We start from the raw sequence: 25,713 nt of genomic DNA on the forward strand, positions 1-25,713 counted from the left end.
GCAGTACCTACAGTTACTGTGCATTAGCACTGGTGCCTGTTCTGGTTTTTGCCCAGCATGCTACTGTGTAGTGCCATTAGGCTACTGCACGTTGAGCATCTCATGTAGATGTGCTCACTCAGTATTCAACAGGCTTCTACAGTGAAAAATATGTGCATAGGGTCTCAAAGGGTATCTTATTTCAACTAAAACTTCCACTAATCTGATCTAAATAAAGATGTTTGTATTGAGCTGCAGGAACTTCCCAGTAAATGCTGAGCAAAAAACTTCAGGGGAAAAACAAAGCATGTTTTTTTTCGCATTTTACAGGAATGGATGCATCTCTCCATCTCTAGGCAGAGAGAAAATGATGCTCTAAAAATAGCATCAATAGAGCTGTAAGCCTAGCTTATTGGTATCAAAGTAGTACCATTCAAATGTTTATTTCTTCAGGTGGATGATCTACTCATCATTGAAGAGAAAATAGACCTGGAAGTTCGATCTTTGGAAACCTGCATGTATGATCATAAAACTTTCTCAGAAATCCTTAACAGAGTTCAAAAAGCTGTGGATGACCTGAATCTTCATTCCTATTCCAACTTACCTATCTGGGTCAATAAGTTGGATATGGAGGTAGGTTTCTGGTCCTGACAACCCTCTGAGCTAACATGGCTTAGGCACACCAGTTGTGTTACTAGGAGCATACAAGTGATGTTGCTAGCATTACATTCAGCCACCTTTTGACTCCAATGCTGGAATGACCAACTACCCATATACAGTTGGGTTGCCAGGAGGCAGGCTTTGACATGAGTCTAGAGTAGGGCTCAAATTCCTGGCTCCAGAACCATAGCAAGATGCCTGAGCTGCATCTGGTGGCAGAACACATAACCCAGCATTATTCCTAAAGGTTGCACAGCAGTCTGTTTTGTTAACCTGACTTATCAGTCAGGTGACATAGGGAAATTCTGTACTACTTCCAGGTTCTCAGACTTCAGCTTGGGGCAGGTATTGACCCTACAAGGAGTGTCTGCATTGTCAGGGTTCTGCTGTTACTTATTGGAATTAATGGCTTTCAAGTCCTTGAGGTGGAAGGACAACAGTTAGCACAAAGCCTAAATGATACTTGAATTAAGTGGGCATGATATTGTTCTACTCATTCAAAGTAAGACTACTGTTTGTAATATAGCTGGTGCTACTTAAGCTAATGAGACAAATGGTCAGTTTTCCACATTGCTTAGGTTCTCTTCCAAGTCCATATTTTAAAATGGGTGTCATGACCTAACTTCCTTTTTGAGGGGAGTTAAACAGATTTGATGTAATTTAACTCACTTCCCTAGTTGATTACAACCCGGTTTCTGTCTTGGAGCAGTCTTGCAATATTTGGAACTTATAAGGATTTTGGGAAGCAAATACATGATTCAAGAGTCTTGAAAGATGATTACAATGTGGTTTTCCCTTAGATTGAAAGAATACTAGGAGTTCGTCTACAAGCTGGGTTGAGAGCTTGGACCCAAGTTCTTCTTGGACAAGCTGATGACAAAGCAGAAGTTGACATGGATACAGATGCCCCCCAGGTCAGCCACAAGCCTGGTGGGGAGCCAAAAATCAAAGTAAGTGGTTTAATTCTTATAAATCGCAAGTAAAACTACTTACAATTAGTATTGCCCTAAAATATAACTTTAATCTTTTATCCACAACTGCCTTACAACTGGTCTTGGAGATGGGGAAAGGAATGGATAAGTGTTAAATTTACTCTTTACATTGGCAAAACTTACTGTTCTGTGGGGGGGGTATTTATTTATTTATTTTAGATTGAAAGCTCTTTTTATCTAAAAGTTACCTCCTATGTTAGACATCTGCTGCCCCAAGCATCTTTGTTCTAGCAAAATGAAGCTGAATATGAGGTTTCTGTGTTTCTGCAGAACATTGTGCATGAACTGAGAATAACCAACCAGGTCATCTACTTGAATCCACCAATTGAAGACTGCAGATACAAGCTATATCAAGAAATGTTTTCCTGGAAGATGGTTATATTATCACTACCCAGAATCCAAAGTCAGAGATACCAAGTAAGCATGATAAAAACCGTATGTATGAATCAAAGATTCTTCTGATTGGAAGTACTTGAAATTCTGTTTTAAATGTAGCATGAAGTTGATGCATCCTAATTTTGTATCTGTGGATCCTGTCAGGTGGGTGTGCACTACGAGCTCTCAGAGGAAGAGAAGTTCTATCGCAATGCTTTAACACGGATGCCTGATGGCCCTGCAGCATTGGAGGAATCTTATTCTGCAGTCATGGGAATTGTAACAGAGGTTGAGCAGTATGTCAAGGTAAGACATGAATTCTGATATTGATGGCTCAACATGCATTTTCTAGCCATCACCTTTCCTTGCACTTCAATACTTATCTGTAAACCAACCTGTAGCCAGTCAGCCAAAAATAGTAGGGTTTATTTAAAATAGGCAAGCTTCAATAGTCTGTAAACTTGTTTACACTAAAGATTCTTACGTATTTTAGGTTTGGCTGCAATACCAATGCTTATGGGATATGCAAGCTGAAAACATATACAACCGCCTGGGTGAAGACTTAAATAAGTGGCAAGCACTATTAGTTCAGATAAGAAAGGCCAGAGGAACCTTTGACAATGCAGAAACCAGGAAAGAATTTGGACCTGTTATCATAGACTATGGCAAGGTAAGTGCTTAATGCATCATGCTTTCTTCCCCTCCTTCCCTTTTTAAAGATGCATAAAAATGAAACTTATGGGACTGGCAAACAGTATAACCAAACTCTGCCATATTTTTTTTTTGTAGGTACAATCTAAAGTGAATTTGAAATACGACTCCTGGCATAAGGAAGTACTCAGCAAATTTGGTCAAATGCTAGGCCAGAACATGACTGAATTCCATTCGCAGATTTCCAAGGTTAGAACAGTTCATTAATTCCTTTGGGAGACCAACTCACTACATTTAGTTTTTTAAACTATAGACTCTTTCCTTTTAACAGTCCCGCCAAGAGCTGGAGCAGCATTCAGTGGACACTGCTAGCACATCAGATGCAGTGACATTCATCACATATGTTCAGTCCCTGAAACGTAAAATCAAACAGTTTGAAAAACAAGTTGAGGTAAGTTGTTGGTTTCCTGCTTAAGGGCTTGCTTTCTGGTAGTACCGAACACTTGACATTTTTTTAAGACTTGATATAATACCTAGTTTAAGCCCACTGAAAATGATTCTATCAGAGCCTAGTGACCCGACTGGAATCTTGATTGGAGAGTTTTGTAATGTGCCCTTAGCTGTAAACCAGTATTAATATTTTTAGTATAGTATGGCTAAAAATTTTACTTGCATAGTTATTTATTAAAATCACTTTGTGGCTTGTAGCTTTACCGCAATGGTCAGCGCTTGCTTGAGAAACAACGGTTCCAGTTCCCTTCCTCTTGGTTGTACATTGACAATATTGAAGGAGAGTGGGGTGCTTTCAATGACATCATGCGTCGTAAGGATTCTGCCATTCAGCAACAAGTGGCAAACCTGCAAATGAAGATTGTTCAAGAAGACCGGGCAGTGGAGAGCCGCACAGTTGACCTCTTGACAGATTGGGAGAAAACAAAGCCTGTGACAGTAAGTTCAGATGTACTTTGTTTTTAAACACAAACAGGGCTTGCTTACAGCTAATAAACTTCAAAATAAACAGGGCTTTACTCATTTTGTTTCATTTTGATCATAAATGGAACTCCTGAAATTTCATATACCTTGTAAGAGGCGCTTGCTTTTATCTTGCCTTGCTCCATTTAAAACCACTGCACTTTCCCCTATCTTAGTTTTTGCTTTCTGAAACTGATACAGCTAGTTAAAGATGCCCAAACACTCCCAAAAGGCAAGAGAATGATATTGCTGAGATTTAAGTTTTACAAAGGGGTATAAATAGAAACTGATCACATTTGCTTTGTTCACAACACTGCTCATCTGGGGATGGGATCAATACTATGTTTAACAGGTTGGGAAATGGAGAAGTCCTTAGAACGGATAAAAAAGATGCAGTTCTTCTAGTGCTACTTCTGATGAGGCTTACCATCTGTACAATGGGTAAATTCAAAAGGTTGAATCTAGCATTTGTATGCATGGCCCTTTTTAGGGAAACTTGCGTCCAGAAGAAGCTCTTCAGGCACTTACAATTTATGAGGGAAAATTTGGTAGGCTGAAAGATGATCGTGAGAAGTGTGCAAAAGCTAAAGAAGCCCTGGAACTGACAGACACTGGACTCCTAAGTGGCAGTGAAGAACGTGTGCAGGTATGAGGTTTTTTTGCAGGCAACTAGAATTAGTGTTTAAATTTATTAAGCTACCTCCTTCCTTTCTCTGAATGTATTGGAATGTTTGCCTCAGAAGACAGCAGAGGTCTCTTCTCTCACTTGTGTTTTTTTTTTTACCGTGAGTGGAAGTGTCCACCTGTGTGTGTCTTCATACCTGTTCAGCCCTTAGCCTGGCTGTAGAGATTGTCCTAAACCTCAGTAACTACCTCAGTAGAAACCCCTTCCACTCCCCTTCCCACAAGTTTGGTAAAGTCTCTCTGTTCTGTCACTGTACCTTGAACCACTGAGTTTCATGGATTTTAGAATTCTTTAACTTACCTTATCCTTACCATTTATATACCCCTGATGTGAGTTTGACATGTTCCTTTGAACAACAGGTAGCTCTTGAAGAGTTGCAGGACCTCAAAGGAGTCTGGTCTGAGCTTTCCAAGGTCTGGGAGCAGATTGATCAAATGAAAGAGCAACCCTGGGTTTCAGTACAACCTCGCAAGGTACTTTTTCATACATGTAGAAACCATAACTTCACTTACTTGAATGGGGTGACTCTCCAAAGTTCTGCCATTTTAAGTACTGGGCTATTAGAAAATAGTTCCGTGCTTAACTCAGAAATGAACCAGAACCTATTAGTGGTTCTCTTGCCATCTTGGCAGAGGGGTAGAAGGGCAAGACTGAACAAGGTGGAATCGTCTTCCATATTACACGGTACATATTCTTTCTGAAGCTTCAGCTTGCTTAAGCTTACAAAACTTGTGTGCACGTCTTGATTTATAAGAATGAAAAAATACAGGCCATATCTAAAGGGAACAGGACTTGATGCTATGTTGTATTCTTGTTCAGGTCAACTTATTCAAATTGTAATTTCTTAAATGCTTGTTTAGCTTCATTGACAAAGAGGTTGTTTTAGTACTTACATGATGCATGTTCCTGAAATGCCTAGGGAATCTACCTTAAATAGTTTGTACTGATTTTTATTATGCCACCTTTTCAACAAAGGCTCAGAGCAACTTACAGAAATGGATGCTAACTTTTTATAAAGCAGATGTAAAACAACACCCCCCCATTTTTAATATTCTCTCAACTCTATAAGTAATGGTCTTGACTCTGCAATTTTAGATGGATCACAATCATAGTGTGTTGTTCAGATGTTTAAAGGGCATAGAACACTAGCAGTATTTTACATGTTTGTGAATTGTTTCTAACAACATTATCTAGCGTCTCAAAATTCACAATGTTACTATTTCCACTTTAACATGGGGCATTTACGTAACAAATATAAAGATGACAAATTACAAGTAAACTTGATGGTTGTACTCTCCATTGTAATTAATTACTGCAAGCAGCTGGTAGCAGGTTAATTCTTTAACAGCTGTTTTTTTTTACCAACAGCTTCGACAAAACTTGGATGGCTTACTGAACCAACTGAAAAATTTTCCTGCTCGTTTGCGGCAGTATGCCTCTTATGAATATGTTCAGAGACTTCTGAAGGGTTACATGAAGGTTGGTATATTTAATTTACTTTTAACTTAAATTTAATTTTAAATGCATTATCTGACTCCAGTCTTCTCTCCCTATAGATAAATATGTTGGTGATTGAGCTGAAATCTGAAGCTCTTAAAGATCGTCACTGGAAACAGCTGATGAAGAGACTTCATGTTAACTGGGTTGTTTCTGAACTAACCCTGGGACAGATCTGGGATGTTGACTTGCAGAAAAATGAATTAATTGTCAAAGATGTGCTGCTTGTGGCTCAAGGAGAGATGGCTTTGGAGGAGTTCTTGAAACAGGCTAGTATATTGCTATATATAAAGACCTGTCTTGAGGGTGGGAAGGATTTTGATTTGCTGAACACGTGTTAGATGGGCTGTTGAATACAGAGGAAGCGGGAAGTGAAAACCATCTGCAATATTTGTAGGTTACTAAGCAAATGCCATGTCAACTTGTAACATGGCACTTGAACAAGGATAACTGCTTCAGGAAGGAAATAAAGCTTTTTAAGTTTTCTGAAATTAAAGAACTCGCATGCAAAATTGCTAAAATTAGTCTTAAAATATTAAGATGGGAAATAGAAAATGCTGTTGAACTACTCCTGCATACTAATTTAGTTACTACTGTATTCAGTCAGTTCACCTTTTTTCATTTTTTTTTTTTTCTAGGTCCATTTTTAAAGTGTGTTTAAAGTAGTTCAAGGTTTAAACCTATAGTCCTTGAAGTAAAAAGTCCATTAACTTATTTCTATATTTTTAGAACATAATGCGTCAGGATTAAGGCCTTCTGATTTTCTTTTCTCTTTAAAGATAAGAGAAGTGTGGAATACTTATGAACTGGACCTGGTTAACTATCAGAACAAATGTCGTTTGATTCGTGGCTGGGATGATCTTTTCAACAAAGTCAAAGAGCACATCAACAGTGTATCTGCAATGAAGCTATCGCCATACTACAAGGTATATAATGTAAAACCAGTTCTTTGACTCCCTTTGTTTGCAATTCTATCCTAATATTTCAACTGTTAGCTTTTGTGCTAAGTGTTGACAAATTATCACGTACGAGAGCAAGTACATTGTGGTTTAAATCACTTTTTAAAAGTCCTCTCATCCCAATGTTAGCTAAGCTAGCTTTATGTTAACTTATCACACTTCGAAAAGTAATATCTGCTTGTAGGTAATTTTTTAAGGTAAACTGAATACTAATGGCTGGCTTAACCTCTAGGTGTTTGAGGAAGACGCTCTTAGCTGGGAAGACAAACTGAATCGTATCATGGCTCTCTTTGATGTCTGGATAGATGTTCAAAGACGATGGGTCTACCTTGAGGGTATCTTCACTGGTAGTGCTGATATCAAGCATTTGCTTCCTGTTGAAACCCAGAGGTTCCAAAGGTACACTTTGGCTTGATTCTCTCTCATTTTTTTTCTTTTTTTAATATTCTTAGTATTTCTGGTTTAAGCCAAGCTATATGTTTTGCCACCCTTCCAAATGTCAGGCCTGCCACCTCCACTATAGAATCCAGCAGTTGATATCGCACAAATCCAGCTTGGTTTCAGCCTTACTGCAGGCTTTGGCTGGCAGATTCAGGAAAAAGGCAGTGTGATACCACGACTTGTTAAAGCAACTTAGGTTAGCTATCAAAAGACTAGAAAAGAATTGAAGCAAGAGGCTGATACAGATATTATCTTGTCTAAACCTCAGGCAAGGTTTTGTCTGAGTTCAAATAAGCTGCTCAGTGATTTGCAGTGATCCCAGAGATTTGTCTTGAGGCATGAGAACAGGGCAGAGTTGTATGTGTTGCTTTCTTAATGTGTAAATTCACTGTATTCAGGTAAAAGTGCCTGCATATCAACAAGTGAATTAATTGCCACTGTTTTCCCTAGGTACCTGTGGAGAGATCTAGCTGGAATCCAGTTTTAGAGTTCCATACAGCTTGCTGCATAATAATGCAGAGCATTCATAAATGTCACACATGCCAGGATATCCAGACTGTAGTTTTTGAGTTTATACTGATAGCCTTCCTCACTTAATCTGCTAATGCCTTTCTTACCTCTAGCATCAGTACCGAGTTTCTGGCACTCATGAAAAAGGTGTCCAAATCTCCGCTAGTGATGGATGTTCTTAATATCCAGGGTGTACAAAGATCATTGGAAAGATTGGCAGACTTGCTTGGAAAGATCCAGAAGGCACTGGGAGAATATCTGGAGAGAGAGAGATCTTCTTTCCCTCGGTAAGGAGTTTAATCTCCAACTGATAAAATACGGAATAAAATCTACCATGATGGATGCTTGCATATCAGTAGTTGTTAATACAGGCACTGTGTTCCTCAAATTCTTTACTAAGTCATTACTTGTAAAACACAAACTGTCTTCTACAGTTTTAAGGCATTTAATCGTAGTCTGTCTGAAAAGTTACCCATCGCTTCTGATGCAGTGTAAAGTAGCTGAAGTGTATGATTTCAGTAGTAAGCATTGTTTAATGGCCTGTTTTTCAGCTGACATGGATTCTAGCTAGAATACAGGTTTTAGAAGTTAAACTAAATAAGCCAATTCAAATTTTATATTGCATTCTATTTCACCTTCATCATCAATTCAGTGGTGCCTGAATTGCAGCCATAATGTGCGACTTCCATACCAAGATTAGAAGTCCATGCTACAAAAGTGGCATTAAGATAGACCCCTAGCACTGGAAGAAGCTGGAGGAAGAACTTCAGTTAGCTTCTTCACTATAGCAGAAGGAATGAAGTTTAAAGTACTCAGAGTAAGGAGTATGAGGGGAGGGAAGTGCACAACAATTTAGTGTGTATTTATCTTCTAGTTCTTAAAAAGCAAGTTTAATCTCATTTTAGAGATTAGCCTTAATATCACACAAGGTGCTTGGTTTATCTCCCAAATATCATAAGACTTATGAAGTTGTTATTTGTACTCAAAATGTTACATCTGTAAATTTAATTCACTTTTGTGCATGCAGGTTTGGTCCATGATGAAACTTTTTTTATCTAATTCTAGGTTTTACTTCGTTGGTGATGAGGATTTACTGGAAATTATTGGGAACAGCAAGAATGTAGCCAAGCTGCAGAAGCACTTCAAGAAAATGTTTGCTGGAGTTTCTAGCATCATCCTTAATGAAGATAACTCTATTGTCCTGGGAATCTCCTCCCGTGAAGGAGAGGAGGTATAGCTGCATCTTCAGGAGTCCTTATTTAAATGTGTCCGTAGCTTAAACTAAAATGTAACTTTAAATCTATTTCTCTTTCAGGTGCTGTTCAAAACACCTGTGTCTATCACAGAACACCCCAAGATCAATGAGTGGCTTACACTTGTGGAAAAAGAAATGCGGGTCACCCTTGCTAAGCTGCTTGCTGAGTCTGTTACAGAAGTAGAAATCTTTGGTAAAGCAACCTCCATTGATCCAGCTACTTATATTTCTTGGATCGACAAATATCAGGTATCTGTCAAATCACTTGAGAAATATTAATGTTCGGCTACCCTCTTGTGGGAAGAAAGGATCCTGACAATTTTAACTATTAATGTTCTAGGCCCAGCTTGTTGTCCTGTCAGCCCAGATTGCTTGGTCAGAGAATGTTGAGTCTGCTCTGAATGGCATGGGTGGTGGTGGTGACAGCAGCCCTCTGCATTCTGTGCTGGCTAATGTCGAGGTCACACTGAATGTATTGGCAGATTCAGTGTTGATGGAACAACCGCCCCTCCGCAGAAGGAAGTTGGAGCACTTGGTAAGCAAAACTCCCTTCTCAACGTAAGTTATTCAGTGTCTTTTTAAAGGTACACCTTAGTTTCACTAAAATTGTTTCTAATGTAGCTTGATTTAATGTTCACATCAAGCTTTGAAAGCAAAACCACCTGTTTCTACAAATAATTTACAAATGAATGTCATTTATTCAAAGTCTGAAAGATAATTCAGCAAAGAAATATTTAGAATACACTAATCACTCTCCACTTTTGATGGTAAAAAATTTAATGCAGATTTAATAATGTGTCATGGCCACCTTGAAGATATCCTCAAAATCTCTGGAAGTGGAAATAACTAATATCCACCAAATAGTAATTTGGGCTCATCCTACTATAAAGCTGGATGTAAAGTGGAACAGCAAAGCACTTTTTGCTACTAGCTTGTCTTACAAATTGTAGAGAATTCAGCATAAAGAGAAAGATAAGTTCTGTTCCTAAAGGTGATAGTGGCATTGGTACAGCCGTTTCCTTGAACTTCTTTCCAGAAGAACAGTGGAGCTGTTCACAAACTCATAGAAGTCCTTGACAGGATAAACTTTGTGGATCTAAGAGAGGCTGTATCCATTGCAACCTATGCTCCACAAGGGCTAATCACATAGTCTCAGAACTAAGTCTGAAGCTTCTCTGAGATGATAGAGCCTGCTAGTCCTGTTAGCAACAGGTGACTTTTTTTACAATAGTGCCTCTTCAGACTAAATAAAAGTTAGGTCTGTGGCCCAGAACAATGGCTTTCTAAATAGAAAGCTCATTTGAGGTGCTGTGACTTAGTTGTATTGGAATACATGACTTACGCCTAGTATTTAACAAGTTGATTTTGTTCTCCAGATCACAGAATTGGTGCACCAAAGAGATGTTACGAGATCTCTAATCAAAAGTAAGGTTGACAACTCCAAATCCTTTGAGTGGCTCAGTCAGATGCGATTCTACTTTGACCCAAAACAGACTGATGTGTTGCAACAGCTGTCCATTCAGATGGCAAATGCCAAATTCAACTATGGCTTTGAGTACCTTGGTGTTCAGGATAAGCTAGTGCAGACTCCTCTTACTGACCGCTGCTACCTGACCATGACACAAGCCTTGGAGGCAAGACTTGGAGGATCACCATTTGGTAAGTGTGTATTTATTCCCAGTATGTCTTCTACATTTAAAGATGAAGCATGCTGTATACTTTATAGCAGAACAAAGGTGATTTAAGAAGTAGTAGTTTTGAATTCAAGCCAAGATTTGGGTTGAATATTTTGGTGTAATGTTAGAGTAGTGCAACAAGCTATGTGGAGGAGTTGTGGAATCCTATGCACTTGGAAGCTTTTTGTGTGTAATATTCTAGGAATACTTTATCCTGCCTCAGTGTAGGGGGGATGAGGAGCTCAGGGGTGTCCAAGATAAAGCCCATGGGCTGAATCCAGCCCAAGGAGCCCTATCGTCCAGCCTGCAATGCCACCTATGGGTCACAGACTGGTGTGCCACATGCAACACACTGGCCCCAGCCCCATGCACTGCATGCAGTGCGTGGAGCTGATCTTGTACAGGCTGTACATGGCTCAGGGGCTAGAGCTGGCACGTGCGTTGCACCTAGGGCCAGTCTCAAGTATGTTGCATGTGGCACCCATGCTGGATGGCCCTGCACACTGGATCTGGGGGTGGTCTAAATTGAGCCCGCAGGCCAGCCCCAAATGTCGAATCAGCCTGGAGTCTGGGCCAATGTGCACTGTACCAGACTGGCCCTGTGCACTGAACCTGAGTGGGGCTGGTCTGTGGGTCCTGATCTGCCCTGCAGACTGGCTCTGCACCCATCATGTGCTCTGCAGTCTTGGATGAGTTTGACACCCCCTTAGCTAGATGATCTTTGTAGGCTCTGCAATTTCTACAATAAAAACATTTCTGTAGTTGAAAACACTAGCTTGAATAAATTGGCAATGCTTCATATGTATACTGACTTTAACTTTTTTCATGCCGTGAAGAGATTAATAAGCCTGTCCCCTTCCAAAACTAGGTCCTGCTGGTACTGGTAAAACAGAATCTGTCAAGGCTCTTGGACACCAGCTTGGACGCTTTGTTTTGGTTTTCAACTGTGATGAAACATTTGACTTCCAGGTATAGTGATTTTTATTCTGGTAAGATGTTCAACCAGTAGGCTTCAAAAATAATCTTTTTCTCTAATGGTCAAATTGCAACCATCTTCAACAGATGCAACTAAAGCAGAGTTGCAGCCTAAAATGAGGTGGGGCAGCAGTTGCCTACCTCCTTTCTAAGGGGTAATTGACTTATGCAGTTGAACTGAGATGTCTGTCTTGGTGGAAGCTCACATAAGCACAAAGGGTTGCCTGTCAACCACATCCTGCCCAGTTCTTGATGCATTAGTGTTTCAACTAATTTTGGATTCTGATGCTTAGCATTTGCTTTAACAGAAATAGACGTGCAGGTTTCTAAAAATGCATTACTGAGACAGCTCTTTGACTTTCAGACCCTGGAAGATTTTTATGAAAAGAGAAGCAGAATACATGTACACAACAGCATAAAACTTAATTTAAGAATTACAGTTGAAGTAAAATGCTTCACTATAGTACTATTCTTTGGACTAGCTCTACTAGTATACCCATTCTTTAGTTGGTTAATATCTGGCACGGTGCTTTATTATCCTCTCAAAGCTTATTACTCAACTTTTAATTGCACATTTTAGTTAGGTTCTGACTTGAACTGGGGAGACATCAGGGGGTTGCAACTGAAAGCATAGATTTTTGACTGACACTAACTTTGTGTCTCTAAAACAATACAGGCTAGTTTCAGTTGCATATAGTGAAGGAATACAAAGGTAACTTCTATGTATGTTTCCTTACCTATAGGCAATGGGACGTATCTTCGTGGGGCTCTGCCAAGTGGGTGCATGGGGCTGCTTTGATGAATTCAACAGACTGGAGGAGCGCATGCTTTCTGCTGTTTCTCAGCAGGTTCAGTGCATCCAGGAGGCATTGCGAGAACATTGCAATCCAAATTATGACAAAAGTATGGAATCTTTTTCTGTTCTCTGGTAGTGGTTGTGTAGTGTATCTAATGATTGCTTTTGCTCTAGACATAGTTAACTGAAAAATGGGGGCAGAAACATCACTGTCTTGGCCAGAGATGTGCTAATAGTATAGGCAATTTCTAAACTATGGAAGGGAAGTCACTTTGAAGTTTTAATTGAATTAGCTGGATTGTAAACAAAACAAACTCGGATGCTAAGGAAACATTCTTCTGCATTAAGAGCTGACTTTGTTGAAAGAAAACAAGCTGAATTTGTAGTACGTAATTTTTTTTTTTTAGCTTCTGCACCAATAACTTGTGAGCTGCTGAACAAGCAAGTTAAAGTGAGCCCTGACATGGCTATCTTCATCACAATGAATCCTGGCTACGCAGGCAGATCAAATCTTCCTGACAACTTGAAGAAGCTGTTCCGTAGCTTGGCAATGACAAAGCCAGACCGACAGCTAATTGCCCAAGTCATGTTATACTCCCAGGGCTTCCGTACTGCTGAAGTGCTTGCCAACAAGATTGTCCCATTCTTCAAGTGAGTAATAGTAACACATGCTCTTTTAAAGATTTATTTAGACTTGCATTGTTAGGTTTCAGATTTAAAATTTAATGTTGGCAAGTACCAACAATAGCATCTTTCATCTGCAGCAGCTATTCTTAAACACTAAACTTGTGATGAGCTTTTGCTAAATTGATTCTGGTCTCTTTCCACTTAGACTATGTGATGAACAACTGTCCTCTCAAAGCCATTATGACTTTGGCTTGAGAGCTCTGAAAAGCGTACTGGTTAGTGCAGGTAATGTGAAGAGGGAGAGGATTCAGAAGATAAAACGAGAGAAGGAAGAACGTGGTGAAGTTGTTGATGAAGGTGAAATTGCTGAGAATTTACCAGAGCAAGAGGTAAAATGTATACAGAATTTTAAGTGACTAGTCACTGTAAAGGTGTAACTAAATGTATGTGAACACTCTAACATGGGAAAACAGATGCTTTATCTAGCAAACTTTGATCTACTCACTTTATTTTTTTAGCACTTCCTGCATCGTGTGAAATGGTTCAGTATTAGCCACAATAAACAGCTGAAATTTTAATCGGTGATTTTGAGGAAGAGTGCTTGTATTCATTAATGATTTTCACTTAAAATTATTCTTGGTGAATATTGTTATCATATTGCATGCTTAGAAATCCATTTTGACATTTTAATATTTTAAGCCAGTGGGGAAGCAACTTTTTTGGCAGATGTATCACAAATAAGCCCTATACCCTCCCTGAATACTTGTCAGATCCCTTTGCCTTACGTAATCTGCTTCTCACCTTTTCTGTGACCGGCCTGATCTCATGGTCTGCTCTGTCTCCCCCACTTATCTGCCACTGTTGCCATCCCCCTCCCCAACTTGCCACATGAAAGCTGCCTATATCCACTTGTGGCACCCATGTTGCAGGTTGGCCACCCCTGTTTTGAGCACCTACAGTTACCAGCTAAAGGGAAATTTTGGTCTTAAATGGTCTTAAATTCCTTGTGTACAAGCAATCAAGACTGAGCACTGTCATTATGACTTTGCACAAATGTGAAATACTTGCTGTTGAAGTTTTAGTTATACATTCAAACACGGAAGATGCAACTATTTAGTCCAAGTATACGACACTATCAAATTATTTCTACTAAGCTGACTGCCCCTGTTTGCTCTTAACTTGTCCTATCAAAACCTACACTTTTACATAGATTCTGATCCAGAGTGTTTGTGAAACAATGGTACCCAAACTTGTTGCAGAAGATATCCCACTGCTGTTCAGTCTCCTTTCCGATGTATTCCCTGGAGTACAGTATCATCGTGGTGAAATGACAGCCCTGCGAGAGGAGCTCAAGAAAGTGTGTCAGGAAATGTACCTTACATATGGGGATGGAGAGGACGTTGGTGGCATGTGGGTTGAAAAGGTAAATTACAGAAGCTGAACACTTTCAAATCCTACATTTGAAAAACTTAATGTTCATAGCTTACATTTTTTAAAAAGCAGGAATCTCTGCTGCAGAGATTCTTTAGAACCTGGGGAAATCCTTTCAATGTCTAGTTCCAAGTAATATTGTCAGTCTCTGCAAAAGTGCAAGACTTCACCAGCAAATCATGTTCTGTCACAGGTTCTCCAGCTGTATCAGATAACCCAGATCAATCATGGGTTGATGATGGTGGGTCCTTCTGGAAGTGGAAAGACCATGGCTTGGAGAGTACTCTTAAAAGCTCTTGAACGGCTAGAGGGTGTGGAAGGTGTTGCACACATCATTGATCCAAAAGCGATCAGCAAAGACCATCTTTATGGTACTTTGGACCCAAATACCAGAGAATGGACAGATGGCTTGTTTACACATGTCTTGAGAAAGTGAGTCTTAGTAGCATTTTATTAAAATTAAGGGGCTCACTGTATGATCTATTAATGGCATAGTGAAAACGGTGCGTATTTGCTTAAATCTTTAAACCCACACTAAATGCTTTTCTCAATTTAGGATTATAGACAACGTGAGGGGTGAGCTACAGAAACGGCAGTGGATTATCTTTGATGGTGATGTAGACCCTGAATGGGTTGAGAACTTAAACTCTGTGCTGGATGACAACAAACTGCTGACCCTGCCCAATGGAGAACGTCTCAGCCTCCCACCTAATGTAATGTTGTGTTTATAACCAAGTACAATTTGCTCTAATCTACTGAATTTAATTCCTTTGCTGCTTTCAGTAGTCTGTAAACAGGCTCTTTAAAAAGCTCTGAGCTTTTTAGAACAATTCTATGGGTATAATATTTTGTTATACCACTACTTAGCATGCCCTTACATTTATACATCTCCGGGCATTTCCTAGTCTGGTGGGGTCAAGTTAAATTCTTGGAGGTATTGTTGGTACAATTGACTCTTATTCCCTACACACTTACACAAATACATAAATTGACCTTTTTAATATTTTCAGTAGAAATTACTGAACTAACTTGATTTCTCAAATGTTCTTTCTTCTTAGGTGCGTATCATGTTTGAAGTACAAGATCTGAAATATGCAACCCTGGCTACAGTGTCCAGGTGTGGAATGGTCTGGTTTAGTGAAGATGTTCTGAGTACAGATATGATATTCAATAACTTCCTGGCCAGACTACGAAGCATCCCTCTGGATGAAGGTGAGGAAGAAGCTCAGCGTAGGCGGAAGGGCAAAGAAGATGAAGGTGAAGAAGCAGCTTCTCCAATGTTGCAGGTATAACTTTTAAACTACTGTAGAGCAGGACTGCGGACTAATCTACTTGCTTGACTGCTGTTCTGAATACCTAAATTAAGGCTATAATGTCAATGTTAATTCTGTTTCCCTTAAGGTACAAATGTATCTTCACATACTTTTATTAAAATATGAAATGTTTCAAAGTTCTAGTTGGACATACATTTTCCAAAACCAGTCTGACTTGAAGGAAACCCAATCCTTGAACAATGTTAATATTTTCAACAGATCCAGAGAGATGCAGCAACAATTATGCAGCCATACTTCACATCTAATGGACTGGTGACAAAAGCACTAGAGCATGCTTTCAAGTTAGAGCACATCATGGACCTCACTCGTTTGCGCTGTCTTGGTTCTCTGTTCTCCATGTTGCATCAGGCTTGTCGCAATGTTGCCCAGTACAATGCCAACCATCCTGACTTTCCTATGCAGATAGATCAACTGGAGCGTTATATCCAGGTAAATTTAAATGCTGCTACAAAATGATACCGTGACGAAAGAGATCAGCATGGTTATTAAACTTACTGTTCCCTGAATAGTTTTGTTTTTGGAAGGCAGGTGCAGGAAATAACCGCTACATCTGCGTGAGCTAAAATATTTTGTCTTCCAACAGAGATACCTGGTCTATGCAATACTGTGGTCGCTTTCTGGAGATAGCCGTCTGAAAATGAGAGCAGAGCTTGGAGAATACATTAGGAGAATCACCACTGTACCACTTCCCACTGCACCCAACATACCAATAATTGATTATGAGGTAAAAGCCTTCATTTTCCATTTATACCATTCTAATTAAACAGACCACAATGATTTTTCTAAGTGCACACTTTTAAAGTACTAAATTGAAATTTAATTTAGTACCAAACTATCTCAAATCGGTCCTGATGCCGAATGGCTCAGCCAGTAGGTACTGCACTGTATATCATACAAGCTGATTCTAAATTATCCCATATGGCATCATATTTGTAGGTGTTTTTAAACAGTTCAGCTAATTAAAAGCATAATTTTGTCCATCATCATCTTAAGAACAGGTTGCTGGGTTGGGTTCATGTTAGAATTTAGGATAGAGCTAGTGACTTTTTCCTAATTACATTTCTGTTCATCTAGGTGTCCATTACGGGCGAATGGGTGCCATGGCAATCTAAGGTTCCTCAAATTGAAGTTGAAACACACAAAGTTGCTGCTCCTGATGTTGTGGTACCAACCCTAGATACTGTCCGCCATGAAGCATTGTTGTACACTTGGCTAGCAGAGCATAAGCCCCTTGTGCTTTGTGGCCCTCCAGGTTCTGGAAAAACTATGACCCTCTTCAGTGCTCTCAGAGCCCTGCCTGATATGGAGGTAACTATTCTAAAGTCAAACCTGGGTATTATCACTTGTTTCTATAGACCTCTGGCTCTTACCAAATCTGCAGCTGACTTGCAGATGCATTAAAGCAAGAAAAAAGACTTACTTTGAAAATTGACATTGAGCAGTCTGAGTCAACACCATAAGCAATCTCCACTAGGTAAATTTTACCCTTTATTGTCACCAGTTATCAAACTACTTTCCAAAATCAAATTGGCTAACAGACAGTTATTGTCAGTGTAATTTTTTTAAGAAATGTGTAAAGAGAACTTTTTCTTCTGTTGCTATATATCCTAAATGTTTTTTAAAAAATCAAAAAATCCTAGGTGGTAGTCAGGTACCTGCAAAGCCTGAAGTCCTACCAGAGCTTCTCACAAGCTACACTTGGTCTTTAGGAGACCAGAACCATGCATATAAGGCGCAAGATGCACATTGCATAGAGTTGTGTGAGTACTTGCAATGCAGCATAGCTTTTAAGATGCACTTGTAAAACTTTTGGGGTTGGGGAATTAAGTGTGTCAGTGTAAACGAAGTACGGGCACAACGTTCTGGCACTGGAGATTAGAGTCTTTCGTGCAGCAATATAGCCTGTCCTCCCTTCACTTAAGTATACAGTTTTTAACATGGCATAAAATTATGCCTTTTACTTTATTGCTTACTCATGCTGAGTAGTAAACATCATAATTAGACAAAGGCATAAAGGAAGTAGGGTATAAATTCTATTGCCTTAAATCTATAATGGGGCTTCCTGCCTTTTTTCATGAAGCAATTTGCAACACAAGTAAGCACCACCTGGTGTGCAACTTGTGTTTGTCAACTCCATTTAATATCACTGGCTTCTGTTGGCTCTGTGCCTGTGACACTATTGGGTTTTGACTATTTATACCAGAGTTGATCAGTAGAGCAAATTGTAACAAATGAAATTGATCTAGAAAAGTAAAGGTAAGTAAAGCACTGCTGGTCTAGTTGTGTGCTAGTTAGCTAAATGTGCTTGTAAAATGGGATGGAAACATAGCAGAAATGGATTTTCCCATGGTCATTGACAAGTTATGAATTTTATATCCTGGCCTTAGGGCTCGAACTCCAAAACTATCCATCCATCATAGTCAGTACTGGTAGTACTAAAATACTGGGTTTTCTTCCATAATAAAACCAGAGCTTTAAGCTTGGGTAGGTAGTCTGTCTAGGCTCACAAGAGCATTATCCTTTGATGTGAGACAATATATAAATGAGAGTGGAGAGGATACCACCATAGGGTGCCTGACTTCAGTGGCAGAAGTTTGGATTATTATGGAAGTACAAAGTATCCAGTGAGATCATGGCTTAACTTTTATTACTGTTGAAAGCCTTTGCTAAACATGTTCGTTCTTTCTTTTGAAGTGATGGTTTTATGGTACCAGCATCAAATGCTTTTTTTCTTTTCACCCTCCTGCCCTTTTCTTTCTAGGTGGTTGGGCTGAACTTCTCAAGTGCAACTACTCCAGAGCTGCTTTTGAAAACTTTTGATCATTACTGTGAGTACAGACGTACGCCTAATGGAGTAGTATTGGCTCCTGTGCAGCTGGGGAAATGGCTGGTGCTGTTTTGTGATGAAATCAACTTGCCAGATATGGACAAATATGGCACGCAGAGAGTCATATCCTTCATTAGACAGGTTTGTTTCACTTTGAAACAAAGCATTATACCACTAAGTTAGGGAGTCTCCATTTTTAATAAAATAACTGTCTCATTCAGATGGTGGAACATGGAGGTTTCTATCGTACATCAGACCAGACATGGGTGAAACTAGAGAGAATTCAGTTTGTTGGAGCTTGTAACCCACCTACTGATCCTGGAAGGAAACCCCTTTCACATAGGTAATGTACTCAGTAAAAAGCTGCTGTTAAAGTAATCCTATGTAGCTAGAAAATTTGAGACTGCTTCAAGCTACTTGGATAGGAATTCACTCCTGAAGTACAGCGTAGTCATTCAGAATAGAGAAATGGCCCTGGTTAAGTTGAATGTTGCATAAGAATTTTCCTGGTGTTCCTATTCTTTCAGATTTTTACGCCATGTCCCTGTAGTATATGTGGACTACCCTGGACCAGCTTCGCTTACTCAGATATATGGAACATTCAATCGGGCAATGCTGAGACTTATCCCATCACTCCGCACATATGCAGAACCTCTCACAGCAGCCATGGTAGAGTTCTACACAATGTCCCAGGTATATTGCTATATACACTACCCCAACCTCTGCTGAATTAGTCCTTCTTCATTGCTATTGTGCTTTGAGATAAGTGCTAGCAATTTGCTTTCTGCCTTTTTAGTGCGTGGCTCTTTGGTGTCAGTTGTGACCAGGGGAGGGTGAAACATCTTGTGGGCCTGGATAAAAATGATCAACTCTTCTAATCCCCAGTGTTTTGAATCTTTAGGAGAGGTTCACTCAGGACACTCAGCCACACTACATTTATTCACCTCGTGAAATGACTCGATGGGTGAGAGGTATATTTGAAGCCTTAAGACCATTAGAAACATTACCTGTTGAAGGCCTTATTAGGATTTGGGCACATGAAGCCTTGCGTCTCTTCCAAGACAGGTAAAGTGACTTGGAAATTAAGAGATCTCGCCTTTTTGATAAATTATTTTTAAAGGAATTGAGGCTCTTAACTGATGAAACGTGTGAGAGAGAGAACACTAAGGAGACTTGAATGGTTTTATTTTTAATATAAATTTTCCACTGTTCCTAGAAGCAGTTATTGAACTAAATTGCTTGAGAATAAAGCCTCCTATGGAGGCACATACTGTCTTTACAGTTGTTATATATTATAATGGTGGATTCAAATATCTTTTCATGGAAAAGGCAACTGCTTTTAATGTAAATGATTATGCCTTTTTTATGTTGCTATCAGATACTTAGAGGGGCTTTACTTAGTGGCAATGTTAGAAGTTTTTTAAACATAAAATACAGACTACTGTTAGACAATTTCTTTATGGTACCATGGTCAAAAGTTTCCTTCCAATTAGTTATCTAGCACCAAAACTGACTTCTGCAAGAAACAGGGTTTCAGAACAGTTGTCGTGAGTACAGAATGCCTAAAAGACTGCAGGATTGTAGCACATCTCTCATTTAAAGTTGGTAAAAACAAGGAGCTGGAACAGATTTTACCATTTTCTTAGGACTCTGTTCCACTGAATACCTATCCGAACTTGGTGGCTTCAACAATTTGGAAAGCTTTTCACTCTTGTGTTTTGGAGTACTTGGAATTGAGCTTGGCTCCCTTCTAGGGCAAAGCTTAAGTTAACTGTACGTGACACTTAGTCCATTTAGGCGCATAACCAACGATCCCTTCAGTGGGTTGAGATCTGTCTGCCAAATTTGAAACGAGAGGAAGTATACCTGCAAGTAGAAGTCATCCACTGCTCCAGTACTACTATTCTTTGCCTACATTAGCTGTTTATAATATCCTTTTTTAGGTGTTTTGCACTTGCTTATAACACTTTTTTTTTTCCTCATCAGACTTGTAGAAGATGAGGAGAGGCGTTGGACTGATGAGAATATTGATATGGTAGCTCTGAAACATTTCCCCAACATAGACAAAGAGAAAGCTATGAGCAGACCCATCTTGTACAGCAACTGGCTGTCAAAGGTAGTGTCACCTTTTTGTAGAAGCTGTATTTGTATTGACCCTTGCAAATTCTTTATACCCTAAGATGCTAAAAATCTCTGCCCACCACTTTTCCTCTAATGCACTAGTAAAGGGATTGTCTTAAGTAGCATTTAGATTTAATAGGATTTATCTAGGGAGACTTAAAATTGCTAGGTAACCTGTCTGAAATGCTATACCATGACAAAACACAGCAGAAACTATCAAGGGATTAAGATGTCTAAGAATTCAGATACATACTTGTCACAAATGGTCCACAAGGTGCTCCCAGAGCCTCGTTTCTCCTTGCTGCTCTGATGCATGTTCTAAGGAACAGACCAGCATTTGTGCTGGGATAATTCGTTATCCCCAAAAGCCTCAGCTTCACTGCCCTTGTACTAGAGCTGGCAGCTGCAGCAGAGGGATCTTTGCTAGCTTTAGGTAGATTCCCTGGGTTGTGAGAAACCTTTAGGTCCCTCTTCTGTAGAATGGACTAGCCTGAAATATCACTTGCCCAGAGATTGCTCTTTCAGCCAGCCCAGGCAGTTGGGGCCTTGGACCCTTCTTCAGCCTGGGAAAAATCCAAAGACCTGATGTATTGCATTTACATCCCCTAAACTACAAGCCATTGTTTTCCTCCTCTTCCCCCCACCCCCAACAAACAAAAAAAAAAAAAAAGTGTTACAATTTTCAAGAGTTGCAAAATCCTTCCAAAACTTCTCTCCGTAGGATACCTGGCATTCTTCTGGCTGGGCTATTTCTGTCAGATGCCTCTTTCTATAGAAGAAATGCATCGGGAGCCGAACCCAATGTTTCCTGCTGCCTGTGTTTTGGGAGTGGCAATTACCCTTAGTTCTTTTGCTAAAGCATGTCCAAAATCATAAAGCTATATACAGAGATCATAACTATTTTATGCAATTAAAAAAAGATGTAAATGGATACAGCATAATGTTTACAACAAGGTCATACATGCCATATCGGTAAATACAAGAAAATATTTATGATGCCCTCGCAAAGCCCTAGACTACAGTGTGGTTCATGACAGTATTGTCTTTAAAGCTGTAGTTCAGCTAGAGCTTGGATGCTCCCAGAAGCATCCAAGGATCAAGGAATATGGCATTTGGGACATAGTTCTGGCACATAACAGTGCCTTAGCCATGTAGGCTGTCTGACTACAAGGAACAGTACTATATTTGGATAAGCACCAATTTCTCCTTGTTGAAAACTGGGTTCCTCTGGTACTTCTGAGTAGGATCATGTGTACTTGAGATTTGGAGTTACCACCAAAGGTTGTCTGGTTAGAATACTGAGATATTCTGCTCCTGGTTTTCAGAACTGTAAATGCTTCTGTTCAGTCTGAAAAGAAGCATCTTATCAAATTCCAGTCTTTACTGGGTGCAACTGTTACATCAACTACAAGTAACAGCAATGACTACTTTTTTTTTTTTTTAAGTTCTGAATATTTTAGTCTTTCTCTTGGTACTCAGAAAGATATATTTGTAAATCTTGCTTGTATGCTGGACCAGAGAATGTCCTACCTTTTTGTATTTGCAAAAGTCTTCTTATCCAATGCTCTAGGTGCCTTTATGATAACTTAATAAACCAGTTGAGATGTGCGTGCGTGCGTGCGTGCGTGCATGCATTAATAAAGAAACGTCCAATAACTGTAAAAGGGCAAAAAGACTAACAAATAGATGATAGTTTGAGGACTAGTTTGCATCCATGGCATGCATAGACTTTTATCAAGAATCTTTCAAATAACGTTCCTGGAAAGCCAGTATAACAGAGACGATTCAGGTTCTGTAGTATAGCATGTGTCTTAGCACACAAATACAAAATTTCTTGAGTCCTGTGCTGTACCTTCTTGCAGCCCAGGGGAAGGAATGCAGTGGGCTTCTAAGTCAAGCCAACCTGTATCTGGTTACCTGCAGAAATCTTGAGCAGCATTGCTGCGTATAATGTTTGCTATGGTTCTACTCTTAATATCTCCTTGCACGCTGGAGCAAGCCTTTGGAGGAGATTTTTTGAAAGACTGGCATTCTGCTCATGCAAAGAATGATTTATCTGTGCTGATGGCATCCCATTATCCAGAATAAAGTGCCTTTGTGAAAATCATAGTCTTAAATGATATATTGTTTAACGTAAATTGCTGTTATAGGATTATATCCCAGTGGACCAGGAAGAGCTGAGAGACTATGTAAAAGCCAGGCTGAAAGTTTTTTATGAAGAAGAACTTGATGTGCCACTTGTACTGTTCAATGAAGTTTTGGATCATGTGCTGAGAATTGACAGGTGAGATGAATTCAACTGCTGTTTGAGATGCTTAAAATTGGAATATGTCTCTTTTTTTTTTTTTTTTTTTTAAGATTTGTCCAGAAATCTAATTCAGGCTAGTCAAGACTGGAATACTGTTTTAGTTTTGACAAAACTAGCAGTTCAGTGGTTCTGTACTGGAGACTTGCACTAAAGTGCATTGTAGGTTCTGTCGCACTTTTTTTTAACTTTGTTCATTCCTTGGAGTCTCAGAACAGCAGAGACTTCCTATGCCTGAAGAAGGGTGATTGCACCCAAAAGCTTGCAAAGAACTTTTTTCCAACTATTCAGTTGGTCTAATAAAAGAGATCACATCTGCCCTAAGAACTTTGCCTGCCTATGTCCTTAGACCAACATGGCTACAACCAAAAACCATTGCTTAGGTTCAGCATTCTAGCTTTTGTATTGGACATTATCAACTTAAATTTTATCTGGGTGCTCAGTTAAGAGAACTAAGAAAGGAAATTTGAAGGATATGGTGCCCAAGTGAGAATTAATCAAGCAAATCCTGCTTCATGTTGTGCTCTTTTTCAGGATCTTCCGTCAACCTCAAGGTCATTTGCTTCTGATTGGAGTTAGTGGAGCAGGGAAAACTACTCTCTCACGATTTGTTGCTTGGATGAATGGCTTAAGTGTTTACCAAATTAAGGTAGGTAGTCATGTTACCAAAAAGGCATTTTTGATATTTTGAAGCTTTGTTTGCATATATCCTACTTAATAAGGTTTATCACCTAGCATTTGAAATGATACATAACTAGTGTTGAATTTATAGGTTCACAGGAAATATACAGGTGAAGACTTTGATGAAGATCTAAGAACAGTACTGAGGCGCTCTGGCTGCAAGAATGAGAAGATAGCATTTATAATGGATGAGTCAAATGTCCTGGATTCTGGATTCCTGGAGAGAATGAATACTCTTCTAGCCAATGGAGAGGTAACTTGAGTAAATCGTGTTTGTTGAGTGAGTACCCCTTATGCAAAGAATAAAAAAAAAAAACATTTTTTGTTTTAGGTTCCAGGTCTCTTTGAAGGAGATGAATATGCTACCCTTATGACTCAGTGTAAAGAGGGAGCACAGAAAGAAGGTTTAATGCTAGATTCACATGAAGAATTGTACAAATGGTTCACCAGTCAAGTTATTCGTAATCTCCATGTTGTGTTCACCATGAATCCATCTTCTGAGGGCTTGAAGGACAGAGCAGCTACCTCTCCTGCTCTCTTCAATAGGTGAGTATCATATTAGAAATCTGTTTGGAAACAAACTTTGGTATCTTAAAACATGGGTCTTAACGTTAAGACTTAATTTAAAGAGTACCACCTTCTCTTGCTAAAATTTTTCCAACGCATCTTCAGGTGCGTCTTGAACTGGTTTGGAGATTGGTCAACGGAAGCACTGTATCAAGTTGGCAAAGAGTTTACAAGCAAAATGGATCTTGAGAAGCCAAACTACATTGTGCCTGATTATATGCCAGTTGTGTATGACAAACTGCCACAACCACCATCGCACAGGGAAGCTATTGTAAATAGCTGTGTATTTGTTCATCAGACCCTTCATCAGGTGTGTGCTGTTATTTGTTGATCCTTCTCAGAGCTCTCGTATGTTCCTATTTCCTAATGATAAATTATCATAAAATGAAGCAATGTGGCACTTACCTAGGGTGTTTTTAAGCATACTGTTTTCAGTATTTTGGCATCTTACATTCGTGAAGCTTACATTTAACAAAATTCCTTTTTCTTGAAAGGCTAATGCTCGTCTAGCAAAACGTGGAGGGAGAACTATGGCAATCACGCCACGCCATTATTTGGACTTCATCAACCATTATGCCAACTTGTTCAATGAAAAGAGAAGCGAGCTGGAAGAACAGCAGATGCACTTGAATGTTGGCCTTAGAAAAATCAAGGAAACTGTTGACCAGGTACATGCCTCTTCAAACAAAGCAAAAGCTAGTAAAGTGTAACTTGGTTTAAAAACACTTCTCTTACTGCTCATTTAATTCATCTCAGGTGGAAGAACTTCGTCGTGACTTGAGAATAAAGAGCCAGGAGTTGGAAGTAAAGAATGCAGCAGCTAATGACAAACTGAAAAAGATGGTGAAAGATCAACAAGAAGCTGAGAAGAAAAAGGTAAAAATCCAAGCTCTTTATTTTCATGTATAGAATGGATTGTTGCAAATAACTGCCATTTTGGTTTATAGTAATACTCCTAATGGGAACCTACAGCCTCAAAAGAAAACTGTTTTTAAATATTTGTACTACTTTTCTCATAGGTTATGAGCCAGGAAATTCAAGAGCAGCTGCATAAGCAGCAGGAAGTAATTGCAGATAAACAAATGAGTGTGAAAGAGGATCTGGATAAAGTTGAGCCTGCTGTCATTGAAGCTCAGAATGGTATGTTAGCACTTACTAGCATGTTTGTTATAGGTCATGGAGCATGATTCAAGTCAAAGGGAAAATGCCTGTTTTTCAGTGGGCTTCTGGATTAGTCCCTCTACCTGGGGGAATACAAACCCTTTAGCAGAGGAAGAAAGGTATTAATACCTTATGCTTCCAAAGTTGTTTGAGGTTTTTTGTGGCTTTGTTGGGAATGGTAGACTTTTTGTATATGCTGAGCCATAAACTTCACTGCTTTTGTGAATCTCTGCAAA

The 25,713-nt window shown here is 39.4% G+C and overlaps 1 protein-coding gene across 1 annotated transcript in view; it reads left to right on the plus strand.

The window, feature by feature from the left end:
* The window catches only part of DYNC1H1 (dynein cytoplasmic 1 heavy chain 1), a 60,915-nt gene that overhangs the window by 12,693 nt on the left and 22,509 nt on the right, over positions 1-25,713 (plus strand). The window contains exons 9-51 of the mRNA XM_019552526.1: positions 433-612; positions 1,440-1,589; positions 1,902-2,048; positions 2,172-2,312; positions 2,500-2,676; positions 2,796-2,906; positions 2,989-3,108; positions 3,366-3,605; positions 4,120-4,275; positions 4,674-4,787; positions 5,683-5,793; positions 5,871-6,080; positions 6,591-6,737; positions 7,003-7,169; positions 7,835-8,008; positions 8,787-8,952; positions 9,037-9,225; positions 9,317-9,511; positions 10,353-10,635; positions 11,521-11,621; positions 12,371-12,530; positions 12,831-13,074; positions 13,256-13,439; positions 14,261-14,473; positions 14,675-14,913; positions 15,038-15,194; positions 15,540-15,767; positions 16,014-16,244; positions 16,399-16,539; positions 16,890-17,123; positions 18,577-18,783; positions 18,864-18,985; positions 19,170-19,335; positions 19,544-19,707; positions 20,629-20,758; positions 22,914-23,047; positions 23,603-23,717; positions 23,841-24,002; positions 24,081-24,295; positions 24,422-24,626; positions 24,811-24,984; positions 25,073-25,192; positions 25,336-25,456. Of these exons, the coding sequence (XP_019408071.1) occupies positions 433-612; positions 1,440-1,589; positions 1,902-2,048; positions 2,172-2,312; positions 2,500-2,676; positions 2,796-2,906; positions 2,989-3,108; positions 3,366-3,605; positions 4,120-4,275; positions 4,674-4,787; positions 5,683-5,793; positions 5,871-6,080; positions 6,591-6,737; positions 7,003-7,169; positions 7,835-8,008; positions 8,787-8,952; positions 9,037-9,225; positions 9,317-9,511; positions 10,353-10,635; positions 11,521-11,621; positions 12,371-12,530; positions 12,831-13,074; positions 13,256-13,439; positions 14,261-14,473; positions 14,675-14,913; positions 15,038-15,194; positions 15,540-15,767; positions 16,014-16,244; positions 16,399-16,539; positions 16,890-17,123; positions 18,577-18,783; positions 18,864-18,985; positions 19,170-19,335; positions 19,544-19,707; positions 20,629-20,758; positions 22,914-23,047; positions 23,603-23,717; positions 23,841-24,002; positions 24,081-24,295; positions 24,422-24,626; positions 24,811-24,984; positions 25,073-25,192; positions 25,336-25,456 (7,345 nt within the window). The remainder of the gene's footprint in view (positions 1-432; positions 613-1,439; positions 1,590-1,901; positions 2,049-2,171; positions 2,313-2,499; positions 2,677-2,795; positions 2,907-2,988; positions 3,109-3,365; positions 3,606-4,119; positions 4,276-4,673; positions 4,788-5,682; positions 5,794-5,870; positions 6,081-6,590; positions 6,738-7,002; positions 7,170-7,834; positions 8,009-8,786; positions 8,953-9,036; positions 9,226-9,316; positions 9,512-10,352; positions 10,636-11,520; positions 11,622-12,370; positions 12,531-12,830; positions 13,075-13,255; positions 13,440-14,260; positions 14,474-14,674; positions 14,914-15,037; positions 15,195-15,539; positions 15,768-16,013; positions 16,245-16,398; positions 16,540-16,889; positions 17,124-18,576; positions 18,784-18,863; positions 18,986-19,169; positions 19,336-19,543; positions 19,708-20,628; positions 20,759-22,913; positions 23,048-23,602; positions 23,718-23,840; positions 24,003-24,080; positions 24,296-24,421; positions 24,627-24,810; positions 24,985-25,072; positions 25,193-25,335; positions 25,457-25,713) is intronic.

The sequence above is a fragment of the Crocodylus porosus genome, unplaced genomic scaffold (genome assembly GCF_001723895.1).
Source record: "Crocodylus porosus isolate Cpor-Errol unplaced genomic scaffold, CroPor_comp1, whole genome shotgun sequence".
In the NCBI taxonomy this organism is placed as follows: Eukaryota; Metazoa; Chordata; order Crocodylia; family Crocodylidae; genus Crocodylus; species Crocodylus porosus.